General features: G+C 39.7%; 1 protein-coding gene across 4 annotated transcripts in view; it reads left to right on the top strand.

Annotated features, from left to right (window-relative positions):
* Nucleotides 1-17649, top strand: part of LOC108435248 (NEDD8-activating enzyme E1 catalytic subunit) — a 28704-nt gene extending 11055 nt beyond the window's left edge. The window contains exons 1-18 of one of the 4 annotated variants that reach the window (XM_017710953.2): nt 2141-2213; nt 2326-2364; nt 4661-4775; nt 4874-4954; nt 9028-9110; nt 9241-9321; nt 9408-9451; nt 9944-10008; nt 10327-10482; nt 10657-10759; nt 12291-12404; nt 12520-12573; nt 12842-12878; nt 13067-13148; nt 13270-13370; nt 13483-13546; nt 13632-13686; nt 16787-17649. In XM_017710953.2, coding sequence (XP_017566442.1) covers nt 2194-2213; nt 2326-2364; nt 4661-4775; nt 4874-4954; nt 9028-9110; nt 9241-9321; nt 9408-9451; nt 9944-10008; nt 10327-10482; nt 10657-10759; nt 12291-12404; nt 12520-12573; nt 12842-12878; nt 13067-13148; nt 13270-13370; nt 13483-13546; nt 13632-13686; nt 16787-16875 — 1383 coding nt within the window. In that variant the 5' untranslated portion in view covers nt 2141-2193 and the 3' untranslated portion in view covers nt 16876-17649. Of the gene's footprint in view, nt 1-2140; nt 2214-2325; nt 2397-4660; nt 4776-4873; nt 4955-9027; nt 9111-9240; nt 9322-9407; nt 9452-9943; nt 10009-10326; nt 10483-10656; nt 10760-12290; nt 12405-12519; nt 12574-12841; nt 12879-13066; nt 13149-13269; nt 13371-13482; nt 13547-13631; nt 13687-16786 lie in introns of those variants that run through there. The other 3 variants (XM_017710954.2, XM_017710955.2, XM_037541019.1) reach the window with 3 other exon arrangements.
* Nucleotides 17650-17858: the final 209 nt, after the last annotated feature.

Genomic DNA, 17858 nt, shown 5'->3' with positions numbered 1-17858 from the left:
TGTCTTGGCAGTCCAGACTTTTTTCAAAGAGGGACAAATCAGACCATGTCTTGCTAGTAAAAGGTTGGACCCCCTTTCACCTTCAGAACTGCCTTAATTCTTCATGCCACACTTTCAACAAGGTGTTGGAAACGTTCCTCAGAGATTTTGGTTGGTTATTTGAGTTATTGCTGCCTTTCTATCATCTGGAACCAGTCTGCCCATTCTCCTCTGACCTCTCACATCAACAAGGCATTTGCGTCCACACAACTGACCCCTCACTGGATATTTCCTCTTTTTCGGACCGTTCTCTGTAAACCCTAGAGATGGTTGTGTGTGAAAATCCCAGTAGATCAGCAGTTTCTGAACCACGTTCAAAGTCCCTTAAATCCCCTTTCTTCCCCGTTCTGATGCTCGGTCTGCACTTCAGCAGGTTGTCTTGACCACCTCTACAAGCCTAAGTGCACTGAGTTGCAGCCATGTGATTGGCTGATTAGCTGATTGAACCTAATAAAATGGCCGGTGAGTGTACTTTAGTACTTTTACTCAAGTGGAGTTCTAAAGGAACTTCTGCTTTTACTGGAGTAATATTTTATCTTGGGTATCTCTACTTTAACTCAAGTCAAGGTTTGTGTACTTCGTCCACCACTTTCAGTTTTTTCATCGTAGGCATGAACACCAGTGAAGTGTCACTGAACAGACAATTTCTTTCCAGGCAAGACTGCACTTTATGCAAAGGTGCACAGATTTGCTTTGAATTCAAATCTCTCTCATTCGTAGCAGTCACAGTTTTCATGTAGATTTTGTGGCCTTTCTGTTTTGCGCACATCATCTTTTGGGCCCTATTATAGCGTTAAAAAGTCTAATGCTGATATGCTGGAATGCGGAGAGTTCAAGGCTTCATACAGCTCCCTCCCAACTGCTCATCTGATTTGTGAACAATAAAGACAAGGGGTTGATTTGATAGTGTAATTCTGCTGGTTAGTCAACTGCTTTAATAATAAGGACTTGTTGCTTTGATATGCCGAGTTCATTAATACCTAAACTTTGATGCGATAACCAAAGGACTGTGATATGCCTTCTATACAGCCTCTACACTGTACATTGGTGTTGACTGCCCCCTAGTAAACCTGAAATCTACAAAATAATACATGTTCAAGACACTGTAACCACTCCCCCTGCTGTTTATATGTGGAATAACCTGTTTTCTAAAATTCAGTGGAAAGCCATTTGGCCACTTCCAAAAAAATCCTTCTAACCAACAAAGTTGATGCTGCCCTGTGAAATTCATTTTGAAAAGTTAAACAATATTATGAATTTGAAGTACAGATTCTGTAAGTTCTACAATTTCAGACTGTAGTCCATCTGTTTCTCTGCATACTTTGTCAGCCCCCTCTTACCCTGTTTTTCAATGATCCGGACCCCCACGGACCCTCCCAGAGCAGGTACTATTTGGGAGGTGGATCATTCTCAGCACTGCAGTAGCACTGACGTGATAGTGGTGGTGTTTTAGCCTGTGTTGTGCTGGTCTGAGTGGATCAGACACAGCAGTGCTGCTGGAGTTTTTAATCAGCTCAGTGTCACTGCTGGACTGAGAATAGTCCACCAACCAAAAATATCCAGCCAACAGCGTCCTGTGACCACTGATGAAGGACAAGAGGATGACCAACACAAACTGTGCAGCAGATGAGCTATCGATCGGTCTCTGACTTTACATCTACAAGGTGGACCGACAAGGTAGGAGTGTGTAATAGAGTGGACAGTGAGTGAACACAGTGTTCAAAAACTCCAGCAGCGCTGCTGTGTCTGATCCACTCGTGCCAGCACAACACACTAACGCACCACCACCACCATGTAAATGTTACTGCAGTGCTGAGAATGATCCACATGCTCTGTGAGGGTCCATGAGGGTCCTGACCACTGAAGAAAAGGTATGGAGAGAAACAGATGGACTACAGTCTGTACTTATAGAACTACAAAGGGCACCTATAGAGTAAGTGGGGCTGTAAATTAAAATCCAGGTTAAAGAGTTAAAGCCAGTCATCGGCTAAAGCTGGAAGACTGACCGATCAAACAGTATCAGGGAGAATAAAATGACATTGTCCGAGTCGAGGACGGTGAATGGGGGACGCGCTAAACTTCACAGGCTACGCTTAAAGTCGGGGCCGGCGGCAGTGCATTGTGGGAAGGTATGGCAGGGTGAAAGCATAAAGTATGGCGGATGGGGACGAGCCGTAAGTAGCGTTGAATGAACCAAATATTTAGGGAACAGGTTATGCTAATGTGTGGATAACTACCTGGTGCTATACGAGTGTGCTTGAACCTTCTTTTATTCTCTCTTTTTAGGGAGAAGAAAAGAAGGAGAATAGAGGAGCTGACTGAGAAGTTAGTGATGAAATGCTAAGCGCTGGCTGCAGGTTTGAGTATTGCACAGCATAGGGAGTGTGAAAATTCATCCTTTCTCATCTAAACCGAGTATAGGCGCTCGATAAAAAAGTACAGAACACAGACCGGAGCAGCCAGAAACGGCGAGGAGGAAAGAAACCTTTCTGTTTGGAGTTCATGGCAAGATATTAGCTAAGTTAGCTGGGCTGGCTAGCGGCTAACTAGCCTCCGTGCTTGTCAGCACAAGTAAACAAGGCCCTCGCGGAGACGAGAGACGAGGAACGTTCGCTAGACGATATGAAGTGGTGATGAATTTTCACATGTGGTACTGTAGCCAACGTTACGTAGCATATTTGCGCCAAATCCTTTTATTTTGTTTTGGAAGTTTCTCTTTATTAAATCAGTGTCGGTTCCTGATTTTGTCGCCTGGTTCCATAACAGACAGGCTGCCAGGGAGAGCTGGCGCTGCTGTACAGTGACACCCCAGTTTGACAGCAGGGTGTAACGAATAAGTCTCAGCTGTTTTCAGGTTCCGTGTCATTTTTCGATTTAGTTCTGTATTTAATAGTTCGATCAACGTTAGTTCCATCCGTCTTCATGGTGTGAAGCTCTAATTATCCAAGTTTTGTTTGTAAGACATTTGTAGAGGAGCATTTCTTTGAGCAAAACAGTGAATTTTAAAGCAACGGCCCTGTGAACAATACAATACCCTAAACTGCCTCGTATAAAATTGAATATGTTGTTGGGGTGGGTGATATGGCACATATAATATAATGTTATAATACTTAGTCACTTTGACACACGGTCATCACACTATTTAGTTTTTCTGAGCCTTAAAAAGTGTGTGTGTGTGTGTGTGTGTGTGTGTGTGTGTGTGTGTGTGTGTGTGTGTAAAATATGGTCACATTTATATAAAAATATTCATTTATTCAAGAACTTGCTATCATAATAAGTATGAATTTAATTATTTTTATTCCATATAATCAAGGACCACCTGAATGTCTCAAAATCAAAATACGGAGTAACCCCTCAATCATATGACGTATATGACGTTATGCTGTCCGTTAGTGGAAAACAGTGCAAATTCAGGGAAAGGAGAAGCCTGCTTCGTTCAGGAGCGTAGCAACTCATGACGCAGCACACAGCTGTCTCAGGGTTGTGCTGTTGCAGATCGTTCACCCAGTTGGTACTTTATAGCTTAGCAACTGTAACTACGCCCAGGATACTACTAAAAAGCTTTACAATATGCTGTAGAATATTTTCAAAGCTGAAAACAAGCCCAATTTCCCAAAAGACTGGTAGAAAGAGTGCACTGTTACTCATTTCTAAAGCCGAAGATTAAAACAACATGTAAGATCTTAATGAATGTCGGGGGAGAAACACTTGTTTTATTGCCATTGAAGTTAGTAGCCAGCGAACATGTCCCAACCCCCCCAAATACCAGGGAATGTTTCCCACACAAGACATAAGCACTAAATAATGTGCTAAATTTAGCTGTTTTTATGATGGAATGTGGTTCGTCAGTGGTCTCTTGTCAGTACTGAGGATATCCATGATGCGCTCAGAAATACATACTGTGATATTACGTGAAATAATAGATCGCAACAGCAATAAACATCATGTTGGCCATCCCTAGTATAGCATGTCAACATTTTACACCCCTCAGAACTGAAACATCACAAAAGCACAATTACATATCAATTACAAGTCTGGGTCAAGTCATTGACTATAACCAAGTTACCATTTTTATATATATATTTTAAATATATATTTTGATGTTTCCATGAAAAAACATTAGAGATGCTCGAAAGAAAGCAATGGGCATGTCTGTGATACAGATTCAAATTTTGACTATTATTAGTGATAATATATTGAAATTGAAATTCTTCTAAAAGGCGAATTAATTATTTCCACTAATTTAGAATGGTTCAAATCATTAGATAAGAATCTGAGTATAAATAAAGTTCATTCGTTTCAGAAAGAAAGAAGAGTCAGAGCCTGTTGTAAAGGCTATATTACGACTTATGTTTTGATTATGATCCTGTTTCAGCTCCCCTGCAAAATAAAATTCGATATGAATAAATTCCAGATTTGTTGTGTGGTTAATCTACTAACCTTGTGCACATTGTGTGAGATGTGTGTGTATATTTTTCTTGTTGTCTGGTGTTTGGACTGTTATTGGACATTATGACTGGTCCACGGGCCAGGCTGTAGTGTTTGTTTAAGCTGTTCATGATTTTATTGGTCTGTTTATTGAGCGTAATTCGATATGCAGTGATTAGGTTTTTCTCTCCAGAATGGCAGTGGATGTCGGCAGCAGTGGTGATTGGGATGGGCGATGGAGTCACGTTCAGAAGTTTCTGGAGAGATCTGGCCCTTTTACGCATCCTGATTTCGAAGCGAGTGATGAGGTGAGCCACTAAAAAGTTTTGAACAAATATCTATTTTACCAAATGTTTATCTGTAGCGTTTCAGTTGATGAATTACTTTCATTTCCCTTTTTTGTTAGACACTCCAGTTTTTATTGGAAACATGCAAGATTCTAGTGATCGGAGCAGGGGGTCTTGGCTGTGAGCTGCTAAAGAACCTGGTAAAGTTCTAATGTTGTCTGATGGAACTGAAAACATGCTCTTATGTTATTGGAACTTTCTGTGCAATGTAAAATCCTGCTACTTGAGTTTGGAGATTCAGAATGAGGCTGTCACTTTTACTTTATTAAAATCCCCCTAAAATTGACTTTCTCAAGTATTGAAGTGAGTTAGCCATATGCAAGATGCGTATTTTAATTGTTGGGTTGGGTAGTATAATGGTAATAAGGAATAATATGGTGTTCTAAAAGTAACTCCAAGATTTAAAAATAATAGTAATATTTCAAAATGATAATTCGTCAGTTTTATTTTACATCTGAACGGCAAAATAAACACATTCCACTCGTTTATATTTTTAAAGAAGCATATTAATTGGCAGCACCGGTAGAAAGAAGAGAAAAATTAAGCTACATTCTTATTACAAGCCTCATTGCTCAAATCCAGTCTCCCTGACAGAATGGTTCACACTCGTTTAGGTAAGTGAATCAAATCTGTCATTAATGTGAACAAGCCGGTGTACTAAAATGATCCACATGCGCACATCCTACTCAGTAATGTCACATGAATGAATCACGTGGATCACGTACGTCATCAGCAAATGAACTACCCCGCAGACCAGGGGTAGATAGATGTGTAGATAATTGTGAAGATAATTTACTCTGAACGGCTCTCAGCTTCATTATTAGAGCAAGACACAGGCGAAAAAGTTGAGAGGTGCTGCTTCTTTACCGGTTACAGGATTTAACTTCTGGTCGACACTGCTGCCATGATAACACTGAATGATGATGCATGTACAGCGGAAAGAAAGCACATGAATTCCAATTTGAGCATCACATTAAGGCTCATGGCCACAAATCTGAAAAGATCAGATTTGCGTATGAACACAGCCCTGAAAGCATCAGATCTGAGACAGATTAGAGCAAAAAATTAGATTTGGGCCAGTTTAACCTGCGTATGGTCACTCCAACACCAATCATCCACTTTGTGCCCTCTGATACACTAGATTTCCAAAAGTATTCAGTCGTCTGCCTTCACATGCAGTTGAACTTGAGTGACATCCCATTCTTAATCCATGGAGTTTAATATGATGTCGGCCCACCCTTTACAGCTGTAACAGCTTCAACTCTTCTGGGAAGGCTTTCCACAAGGTTTAGGAGTGTGTTTATGGGAATATTTGACCGTTCTTCCAGAAGCGCATTTGTGAGGTCAGACACTGATGTTGGACGAGAAGGCCTGGCTCACAGTCTCCTCTCTAATTCATCCCAAAGGTGTTCTGTCGGGTTGAGGTCAGGACTCTGTGCAGGCCAGTCAAATTCTTCCACAACAAACTTGCTCATCCATGTCTTTATGGACCTTGCTTTGTGCACTGGTGTGCAGTCATGTTGGAACAGGAAGGGGCCGTCCCCAAACTGTTCCACAAAGTTGGGAGCATGAAACTGACCCAAATCTTTTGGTCTGCTGAAGCATTAAGGGTTCCTTTCACTGGAACTAAGGGGCCGAGCCCAACTCCTGAAAAACAACCCCACACCATAATCTCCCCTCCACCAAACTTTACACTCAGCACAATGCAGTCAGACAAGAACCGTTCTCCTGGCAACCGCCAAACCCAGACTCATCCATCAGATTGCCGGACAGATACGCGTGATTCATCACTCCAGAGAACACGTCTCCGCTGCTCTAGAGTCCAGTGGCGGCGCTTTACACCACTGCATTGGACGCTTTACATTGCGCTTGGTGATGTAAGGCTTGGATGCAGCTGCTCGGCCGTGGAAACCCATTCCATGAAGCTCTCTACGCTGTTCTTGAGCTGATCTGAAGGCCACATGAAGCTTGGAGGTCTGTAGCAGTTGGATCTGCAGAAAGTTGGTGACCTCTGCACACTATGCACCTCAGCATCCGCTGATCCTGCTCTGTCATTTTACGTGGCCGACCACTTCATGGAGTTGCTGTCGTACCCAATCGCTCCACTTTATTATAATACCACTGACAGTTGACTGTGGAATATTTAATAATGAGGAAATTTCACTTGTTGCAAAGGTTGCATCCTATCATGGTACCGAGCTGGAATTCACTGAGCTGCTGAGAGAGACCCATTCTTTCACTAATGTCTGTAGAAGCAGTCTGCAGGCCTAGGCGCTTGGTTTTATACGCCTGTGGCCGTGCAAGTGATTGGAACGCCTGAATTATATTATTTGGATTGGTGACTGAATACTTTTGGAAATATAGTGTGTACTCAAAACCGATGTCATTTAAGCTTTAGTTAGCTGGAACCAAGCCTGTGCTGTGATATGTGGCACCTTTGGCCTGCTAAATAAACCTTTGTTTGTGTAGCCAAAATGCTGCATTCCCAAACACCACAGAACAGGTTTGATTTCAGCTTTCTGTCACACCATCACTAATCACTCGACTTTTGCTGTCTTTTAGACGTTACTTTTGAATCATTTACACTTGTTTTGTCATTTGCCCATTGGTCCAACTTGGGCTATGATGTTTGGCACTGTTTGCGTCTGTAGCCTGGTTGCTAAGTTAACGTTAAGTTAGCTTATCGAGCTACGGAGCCAAACGCCACAGAACAGGTTTTATTTCGCCATACTTCTCGACTTCACTCACTCAGGTTTTAATCATCATCTAAACTTGATTTGTGTTGTTTGATTCTGGCTAATTAAATGACCATGTTCTGTGTTGAGCAGATCTGTTTTCATGCTAGCTGAGTTAAAGCTAAAAAGTTCCTCTCTCTTATTTAACAGCACCATTTATGATTGATCAGTTTTTAGATACATGACTTGATATGTATTGAATGATGGCTTCGGAATTCACTTAGTTCACCTATTTGGTGACCGAGTAAGCAAACTAAACGTAGATTTTTTTTTTTGTATTATTTTTTAAATGATGCAGGGTAAGACAACACAAAAGTATAAATAAAAAGATATCAAAATTCTTTTCTTTCACTTGGAACACATTTACACGTTTACGTTTCCTCCCAATACCATATACCACGTGGAGATGCTTTAAAAGTGTGAATACTGCCCAACTCTGCTCCTACTGGTTTAGTTTTTGACCACATTTTTCTTCAAGGAACAGTATGTAATACTGACAACAGGGGTTTAAAATAGCGGTACTGCATTCTGAATTTAAAATATTGGGGAGAATTGTGTGCCCGTCTCCTCCTCACCAGACTCCAAGCTCTGTAGATGTGACTGAGAGCAGTTTTGCATTAGTGTGTGTTAGCATGACGTCATTAGCCAGCACTAGTCAGGATCACTTCATCGTCTGAGTCTCAAATACTCGCTGCTTTGATAACCCAATTGTTCACATACCACAGCGTATGAATGTGACCTCTCCATTGTTGAAATTACTTAAAATGCCCATCCCTATTAGTAGCTGTGATGAGTTTTGCTTACCTGAGAAAATTTGCCAACTCAGTATTTGTCTCAGTCCTTCTGGGCTCTAAGTTATCACCATCTTTCCTTAAGTTTTACTTTGTCTGTGGTCATAGAGCTCAAGGATGCCTAGGTGTTTTTTCAAGGTGTTATCTTGCTAACATTTTTGCTAACATTATCTCTGCTGATCCAGTTTGTTTGCTTGCTACCATGGCTGCAGCACGCCGTGTTTGCATGCCAATTTGATTTATATCTGGCAGTCTGGGGTGTCAGAATGGTACTTGGAAATCGGCAGCAGGTGGGATCACAGGCCAAAACACAAATTGGCTATAGCATTGTTGTCAGAGAAGCCAGTATTTCAACATGGCATGTTTCCTTAATGTCCGATGACATCATAATTTTATGATTTTAGTGCAGTAAATATTCTTAATATTGTTCCTTCACTGAAGTTATTTTTTAAAGGCAGTTGATTTATTCTTTTCTAGTAAAGCATTTTTGAGTCTTTGAAAGGCAGGCAGTGTTTTTTACAGTCTCTGACTAATTGTCCGAATAATCAGTAAATTGCTCAATTACTTATATATAACCAGTGGTGAGCGCCCCATTAGTACAAGACGATGCATATATCAAATACAGGGGATACAATTGATTATTGTCACTTTATTGCAGTGAGCGTTTGACACATCCCTCTGTTTCAGGCACTGTCAGGTTTTCGCCATATCCACGTCGTAGACATGGACACCATTGATGTGTCCAATCTGAACAGACAGTTCCTTTTCAGGCAAGACTGCAGTTTATGCACCCACTCACCTCTGAACTCTGGGTTTGAGTTGAAATCTTTCTCATTTGTAGCAGTCACAGTTTTCATGTTGACCTTGTTGGCTTTCTTTTTTTGCACATCTCCTTCAAAGGTCTAAAGACGTAGGTCGGCCCAAGGCTGAGGTGGCAGCTGACTTTGTGAACAGTCGGGTTCCTGGATGTCACGTTGTACCGTATCCTTCACAGCATGCACACAAAGTGAATGTTTAGTTGTAACCCAGTGGTGGTGTGATTTCTCTTTCCTTAATAAGCACTTAAGCCACTTCAAAAAAATTCAAGATTTTGATGAATCATTTTACAGACGTAAGTTTCATATTCAGAGTAATGGGCTTTTTGGGTTGTGCAGTTGGGTTTACTTGAATGAACTAGGTTACTTGATTTTAAGAAGATAATTAAACACCTTTTGGATGAATCCGGTTGTTAATTATGCTGTGATTACTGTTGAACCTTTCTTCTAGGTGGAAATGTTTAAGCTGCATAATATTTATATATAATTTCAATTAAGAACTTTTTTTTTTTTTTTTTTTGAAGAAATGCCTTCATTAATCTTGTTCCAGTAAAATCTTTTTCCATTTTTAAAGCCTACATGCTTTGTTAGGGTGTTTTGTTTGTTTGTTTATTTATTTATGATTTCCTTACAACTTGATTTCTCAATCATCAAAATCATCAGAATAATCTATAATAACTGATTATTTGGTTACAGTTGAAATTTATTGTTTTATGTGATATTATATAGCTATAATATAATGTACAGGAACTTTTGCTTCATCTTGTTTTGCTCTGGCTCTTATACAGAATTCCACATTATCGTGTGTGGATTGGACTCTATCATCGCTCGCCGCTGGATGAATGGAATGCTGGTTAGTGCATGTTTTGGTTTTTCCATTTCAGACATTACATTGTCTAAATATCTCCATTTATTTAGAATGCGGCCGGTTGATCCACGGTGCTGTCTTAGAGCTGAATTGCTTGTATTTATTCAAAATCCAGAGCTGTGATTTCAGTAAGATCAAAGCAATCCTGCTTCAAAGGATGGTGATGTGCATTTATGCCTATCAGTGGCATATAAAGTTTCTCATGCCACAGCACCACCACAATATTCATATGGCCATTTCTCCTGTTAGAAGTATGTAATCATTGTATTCTTGCCTGACAGTGGTCGTGTGTGCTCTCCTTAGTTGTCACTGTTGGTGTATGAAGATGGGGTTTTGGATCCTAGCTCCATCATCCCCCTGATAGATGGAGGTACAGAAGGGTTTAAGGGGAACGCAAGGGTTATCCTGCCTGGAATGACGGCGTGTATAGACTGCACACTAGAGCTGTACCCTCCTCAGGTACTAATGTTTGTTTGATGTAGTTCACCCTTAATTCAGCACAGGTTGTTGTAATGCTACATTGATATGAGTATGTCATCATTGCAGTTTCTTCAGTTATCTTCTTCCAACTATTGAGACTGAGTGGATTTCTCATTCTGTTGCTGGTTTGTCTATTTCTTTCCCCCCCTAAAGATTAATTTCCCTATGTGCACTATTGCATCAATGCCACGGCTGCCTGAACACTGCATCGAGTATGTGAGGATACTGCAGTGGCCCAAAGAAAAGCCATTTGGAGGTACCTATATGCTCATTCTGGCAGTGCCTACATATTATGAGAGTTATTGTAATTGCCACTTTGCATTTAAAAGGATTAAAGGTTTTTTGCCTTGTCAGTGAAGGCATTACTTCTGGCACTCTCTGGGTTTTGATCATTCGCAGGGTTCCCGTACATTGTGGGGAACGTGTAAACTGAAGACTTTTTTCCAGCCACGGAAAACAACTGGGCATATTTTAGCATGTTCTTTCAGATATAGTTTAACACGAATAAATGTTTGAGTGTCCATTCATACCTATTATGTAGGGCTGCAAAATAAATCTATATTTTATCATTTCCATAATGTGAGTTTTCATAATAAATGCATCTTTATGATGCTGCGCCGGAGAGACATCATTACAGCACAGATCGCTACAAGCTTAATGAGTGCTTCTCTTTGCTGGGATTGAGCCCTATTCTCCCAGTTGGGGGATGAGTGACTTTGAGTTCATGTGCACAGCTCAAAAAAACTATTCCATCCTGAACTGCAAGCCTGATTTGTTCTCACACCTAGTATTGTGAGGCGGTAATAACTACTGTCAAAATAAAAATACTTAATCACTGAACAAATAAATAAATATGTTCTTTTTGTCTATATAAAAATACATTTGTTTTTGTAGCTTTTATATAAAAATGCTTGAGGTAATACGTCTCAGTGCACAAAAAAGTTCTTACAGTTTTGATGTAAATAGTTGTTAGTATTTCATTTCTTTTTATTTTGCGCAATAGTGAACGGTGCTTTTGTAATTTAGCATTTTGTAATTTCTGCTCACTTAAAGTAGAGGTTGTTAGGCTGTTGACTTTTTTTGGATGTGTAGTCAGGGGCACGTTTATTAATAAATAACTTATTGCTTTTCGTATGGTCGTTGTGTCCAACAACTTGTATATACATTATTTTTTTATATATATATATATATATATATATATATATATATATATATATATATATATATATATATATATATATATATATATATATATATATATATATATATATATATACATACACACACACACACACACACACACACACACACCTGTAACACACAGTGTAACTACTATAACACATTTAGAGGGCAGCGGTCAGCTTATTTCATCTCAAGCTGTTGGCTACTTTATGCTTATGTTAACCGTTGCAAGCAACAAATAAAACAGAATAAATAAACTGTTAATCACAGTTATATAGCAATTAATCATCAGCTGAAATTTAATGATTGACAGGCATCACTGTATTGTTGATTATAATGTTAGGGATGCTGACAGTCGCTCACCATTTTTTTAAGATGACTTTTTGTAAGCAACTGCTTTCATGTATATAAGTCATGGAAATTGTTCTGGAAGATGATTTTCTAAAAAGAGTTGGGAACCCTGTTTCAGAATCACACAGAATTTTCTTTTCTATATTAAACCAAACCTCATGTCTATTGGCAATTAATTGTGTTGATTGGAACAGCGGTAAAGAACCCAATGTTGGGAGATGTATTGTTTTAAAGCATTTGAATGCTCTGTGCAGATGGTGTGGCTCTGGATGGTGATAATCCTGAACACATTCAGTGGGTGTTTCAGAACTCTCTGGAAAGAGCAGCTGAGTTCAGCATCACTGGAGTTACCTATAGACTCACTCAAGGTGAAGCCATAAAGACCCTGCATTTCGAGTTTCTAGCTGTAAGCATATTGTCATGTGACGCTGTGTAAGTACTCTGCTTCAGCATTCTACTTTTTTTCTTGTTCTGGGTTTCTAGGAGTGGTTAAAAGAATCATCCCTGCTGTTGCGTCCACCAACGCAGTCATCGCTGGTATGGTTCAAAGCAAACACAACTCATTTCCTCTCTGATCCTCTCTACTCAGCTCATTACACTTAGTTTTATTTTCAGAACTGAAGAAAATTGGTGTACTTAACATGCTTAGGTCTTCTAAGCTCTTTTTCTATTTTGTCTTATTCTTTAAACAAGATGTTTTCTTGTATATAAACCTGAATACCTAGATAAATGCTATTTTTGATGCAAATTATAAAACCCCTTAAACTTAATGCACATATTTTACTTACTGTCTATCTTTTTGCAGCTGCTTGTGCTACAGAAGTTTTTAAGATTGCTACAAGGTGAATTTTCTGTCTTTTTTTTTTTTCTTCTGTCATGTGAACAAATTTTCTACATGTATTAAATAATTTTGAATTATTTAGCACTTTGAATTTTAAACATTAGTTACTTTTGGTGTGTTTATAGTCAATTAATACATTATTATCTAAATATCTTGTTAATTATGCCTACATAAATGTTTGTTTTTCAGTGCTTATATTCCTTTGAATAATTATCTGGTGTTCAATGATGTGGATGGGTTGTATACTTATACCTTTGAGGCAGAGCGAAAGGTAACCCTGCTGTTTTTTATGAATCGTCAATGAATTACACAATTTGTTTATTACAATTTGAACTCCTCTCAGAGTGTACTTAGCGTTTTTCTCTATTTAAAACTTTGTTTCTGTCGAACAGGAAAATTGCTCAGCATGTAGTCAAGTTCCTCAGAAACTGCAGTTTCCACCCTCTGCTAAACTACAGGAAGTACTGGAGTATTTGACAGAGAATTCCTCTCTGTGAGTACAGCTTAATAACTCAAGAGATTTCTAATGGAAAAATATTCTTTTCTTCCCTTTCGAGCTCTGAGAGGTCATGCACTGATGAGTAGGTTATGTTTCATATTTTCAGACAAATGAAATCTCCAGCCATCACTGCAACGCTTGAAGGCAAAAATAAAACGCTGTACTTACAGGTAAGACTCTGTCTATTAATTTATGAAGTTTAGAAGTGCTGTGTTTGAGATGTTAGTCAGATATGTCCGTTTTATGTTTGTCTAGACCGTCGCCTCAATTGAAGAAAGAACAAGGCCAAATCTCTGCAAAACATTGAAAGGTGAGATGAACTGTGCATTCAGTTAGACTCCATCACATTATTTCATACTGACATGAACTAAGACTGCACAGTTAATATAATAATAATCTGACAACAGTTTTATGATTCTTCAGTCGATTAAACATAATTGACCAAGGTGAACTAAAGGTTAATTACTGTGTGTGTGTGTGTGTGTGTGTGTATGTGTGTGTGTATGTGTGTGTTTTTTGTTTGTTTTGTTTTTTGGCCACTGGTGCCTTAAATTATTTGCTAATGGTCTTTCTGTCAAAAAGCGTAATGCACTTACTGTTCTATTCAGACACGTGCCGTTTCAATTTGATTACATACTGTGAGGGAAAAGATGCAAATTTTTCGAAATTTTGAATTCTTTTGACTGACAACTGACAGTCATTAGCTGGTGATTAATCGTAAACCAAAAACATTTAAAGCTATTGTAAAATACTTGATATACACACAGTTATCAGTTACATCAAAATGTAATCAGTGTTAATGCACGGAGATATTAAAATATATTCCTTATATGCAGCGTGATATGTAGTACTCATTTGTCAGGCTCAAGTAAATGGTTCAAACCATGTTTAACGTGCCTTATGAAAGAAAGCTGTACTATGTTAATTTTAAGGACGTGGAGGCCTCTTGTTATGTGGTGGAAATGTGTAATTGCACACGACATGCAGGAGAAGCGTAATTTCAGTTGCTGTCAGTGCTGTCTCTTAGTGGTGAATGTAGTGGCTTAACTGCTATTGTTGTAATATCTGCATCAATGTAATGTTGATTTGTGTAAAGACACACATTGGGGTCTGAAAAGCACTTGCAGCCCAAAAGGCGTCGTCTTCACTAGGGGTGGGCGGATTGATCCAAATATCGATAGTATCGATACCACGGTAATAGTATCTGATCAGTACTAGCTATATATGAACGATAGTTCTCTACATTCAGTGTGCTGCTCTCGCTTCATCAAAAAAAAGTAGTCTGTCTGTGCAAAGATCGCTCCTTTCACATCTTGCATGCACACTTTGCTCCTGCTCTGCCGTTTTGTTGCCATGCTGTCGCGTGACTCAGCGGTGCCGAGAGCAGACTCTTGTAGGCTGCAGTGATTGAGAGCACGGCAAAGAGAAAGACGAGCACAGTGTGGAGATATTTTATGGCTGTAAATGAAAACCTTGCACGATGTGACTAAGTACTTCTTGTAAGTCACTCTGGATAAGAGTGTCTACTAAATACTGTAAATGTGTGTAAGAAGGCTGTTCATATACAAACATAAAAAAACACGAAAAAGAGAACTCTGAGCTAAAAAGGTAACAGAGAGGAGGAGGGAAATCCCTCAGATAGACCTAGACCCCCAGTACAGAGGCAGAGATGGTCCTTCCAGAGAGGCAAAGATTATCCAGGTAGTGCTTATATTGGTGAAAGTTTTTAGCGGGGGTCTTTAAAATTCAATAAGGTCCAGTTAGAAAAAATTTCCTCAAGCAAAGGTCCAGAACACTCATCATGTCTAAGTTGCATTATTATTCTGTGCCATGTACTGTTTACTGAAGTAGCCAAGTAGGTATATCAACATCTTCTGCAGTCAACAACCGAATGTCAAATCAAAGTACAGTTCAGTAATTTTTCAACAACATTGTCAGTTTTCTCTTTTTAGAGAACGCCATGTGGAAAAAAAAAAAAACTTCCCTCTGGCTCACTTTATTCTCTGACCGCTGTCTCTCACCCAGTCCCCTCCCCTGTGTGCTCGCTCGAGTCTCAGTGCTCATCATAATGCACAGATCTGATTGACTGAGAGCATCACATGTGATATTTAACAACGCATGCAATTGGTTTGTGAGTCTCCCGGCTGGAAAAGATACGTCGATTAAAATAGGTCCATGCCGTGGAAATGAAAAAGTTTATCAGTTATAGGTCCAGTCTGCATAGGACAACACCTGGGTCCAGACTTGGACCGCGGACTGCCTGTTAGTGACCTCTGGTCTATAGCCTATATACGTGTAGCTTAAATATACAAATCCTACAGTGTCACTCTCAGGAGTCCAGTCGTGAAATTTCCTCACTACTAAATATTCCACAGTCAACGGTCAGTGGTATATATAACAACTTGGAAGCAACTGAGAACGACAGCAACTCAGCCAAGAAGTGGTCGGCCATGTAAAATGACAGAGGATGCTGAGGCGCGTTGTGCACAGAGGTCGCCAATTTTCTGCAGAGTCAATCACTACAGACCTCCAAACTTCATGTGGCCTTCAGATCAGCTCAAGAACAGCGTAGAGAGCTTGATGGAATGGGTTTCCATGGCCGAGCAGCTGCATCCAAGCCCTACATCACTGAGCGCAATGCAAAGCGTGTGGAAGAATTTGACTGGCCTGCACAGAATCCTGACCTCAACCCGATAGACCAACTTTGGGATGAATTAGAGTGGAGACTGTGAGCCAGGCCTTCTCGTCCAACATCAGTGTCTGACCTCTCAAATGCGCTTCTGGAAGAATGGTCAAATATTCCCATAAATACACTCCTAACCCTTGTGGAAAGCCTTCCCAGAAGAGTTGAAGCTGTTATAACTGGAAAGGGTGGGCCGACATCATATTAAACCCTATGGATTAAGAATGGGATCTCACTCAAGTTCATATGCGTGTGAAGACAGACGAGCGATACTTTTGGCAATATAATGTGTGTCTATTGGAATCATTTGCTTGTTGTGTCCTTGCGTATAAAATTCAAGAACATGTCTGTTCAGATGGGGCCTGTAGTTTTGGCAATAATATTCTTTAAAAAAAAAAAAAAAACTGCCAATGCTCAAACAGTTGTTTGTCAGTTAATTGCTTTATCATTTATATATAGGATAGTTATTTGTCTAATTTGTCTAATATTTAGCATTCGAAAGATAATCAGTTAAAAGTGCCTACATATCAGTCTTATTTTGACACAGCATTATAGTGTACAGTGTAACAATGTTTGAAATAATGGACAAGAAAAGTGTTTTGGTTAAATTAGCTAAACAGTTAGGATTGCAATTCCGGTGTAATATTTAAATAATTTATCCTTTTATCTATTATCACGCAGCCCTACCTGTAGCTGCTAATGTTTTTGTTTCTTTGGATTGTTGCAGAGCTGGGATTGGCTGATGGACAGGAGTTAGCTGTGGCTGATGTGACCACCCCTCAAACAGTCCTCTTCAAGCTCAACTTCACATCCTGAACACAGCCCATATATCAGACCCTTCCTGATTGAGTACTGCAGTGAAGCAGTGAAGTCTCTCCACAGTTTACTTGTGTGACTGCCTCTCCTTTACAGAACTAACCTATTAGCTGTAATTAATATTTAAGTATCTGTTTTATTCTGTAAATAAGGCTGATTCTGGGTACACCTGTAATGTTTTGTGTGCTTATTCAGTCCCTCTGAGAATCTCCTTTTGAAGTCTCGTCACTTCAAAGTGTAGTCATCATTTGAAGATAAACCTCTGTTGTCATTTTACCACCTACACAAGCCACGAGCGAGCGTCTGAAGAAGTTGCTGGCACAGACAGTATTTTGCACTGGTGGTACAGATTTCTTTGGAAGCTCACGCTGATGCTTGGCGTCTTTATCAGGAGCTTTTGTTCATCTCGTCAAATGTACATATCACCGGTCAATCATATGTGTGACGGTAAACATCATCTGTAATTAAAAACACAAACAGTATTTTGCAGAAGGTCTTGAATGCTGTCTAGTGCACTTCCACCACACTACTGCAATTTCCATGTCACTGCTATGCTTAGAATAGTCTACCACCCAAATAATGTCGGTCAGAAGTGGTCCCGGGGGGTAGAAACTGACTTAAAGAATGGGGCAGAGGGCAGCTGACACTGCTTGACAATAGATGGGCTGCAGTCTGTACAGACATACAGGACTTGTAAGGTCAGCAGAGCTCGTTAAGTTGTCAGTAAGTGGACGTGCAACGTAGGTGTTTTTAATAAAGTGGACAGTGAATCTAGACTATCATTTTTGGTCGTTTACTACAAGTTGGCATAGATATTTTCTACAACTGAATGGTTCAGAGACAGGAGGTTGGTCATATGTTACTGGTCATTTTTCCACACATTTAAAAAGGATTCTTTGCTACTGCAAGTGATATTTCTGAAGGGTATCCTTTGTGGTAAAGTCAATCCATTTTAGAAAAGCAGTGTGTCTGTGCCTGCTTTA

The sequence above is a fragment of the Pygocentrus nattereri genome, chromosome 9 (genome assembly GCF_015220715.1).
Source record: "Pygocentrus nattereri isolate fPygNat1 chromosome 9, fPygNat1.pri, whole genome shotgun sequence".
Lineage (NCBI taxonomy): Eukaryota > Metazoa > Chordata > Actinopteri > Characiformes > Serrasalmidae > Pygocentrus > Pygocentrus nattereri.
This window is presented reverse-complemented; position numbering and strand designations above follow the sequence as displayed.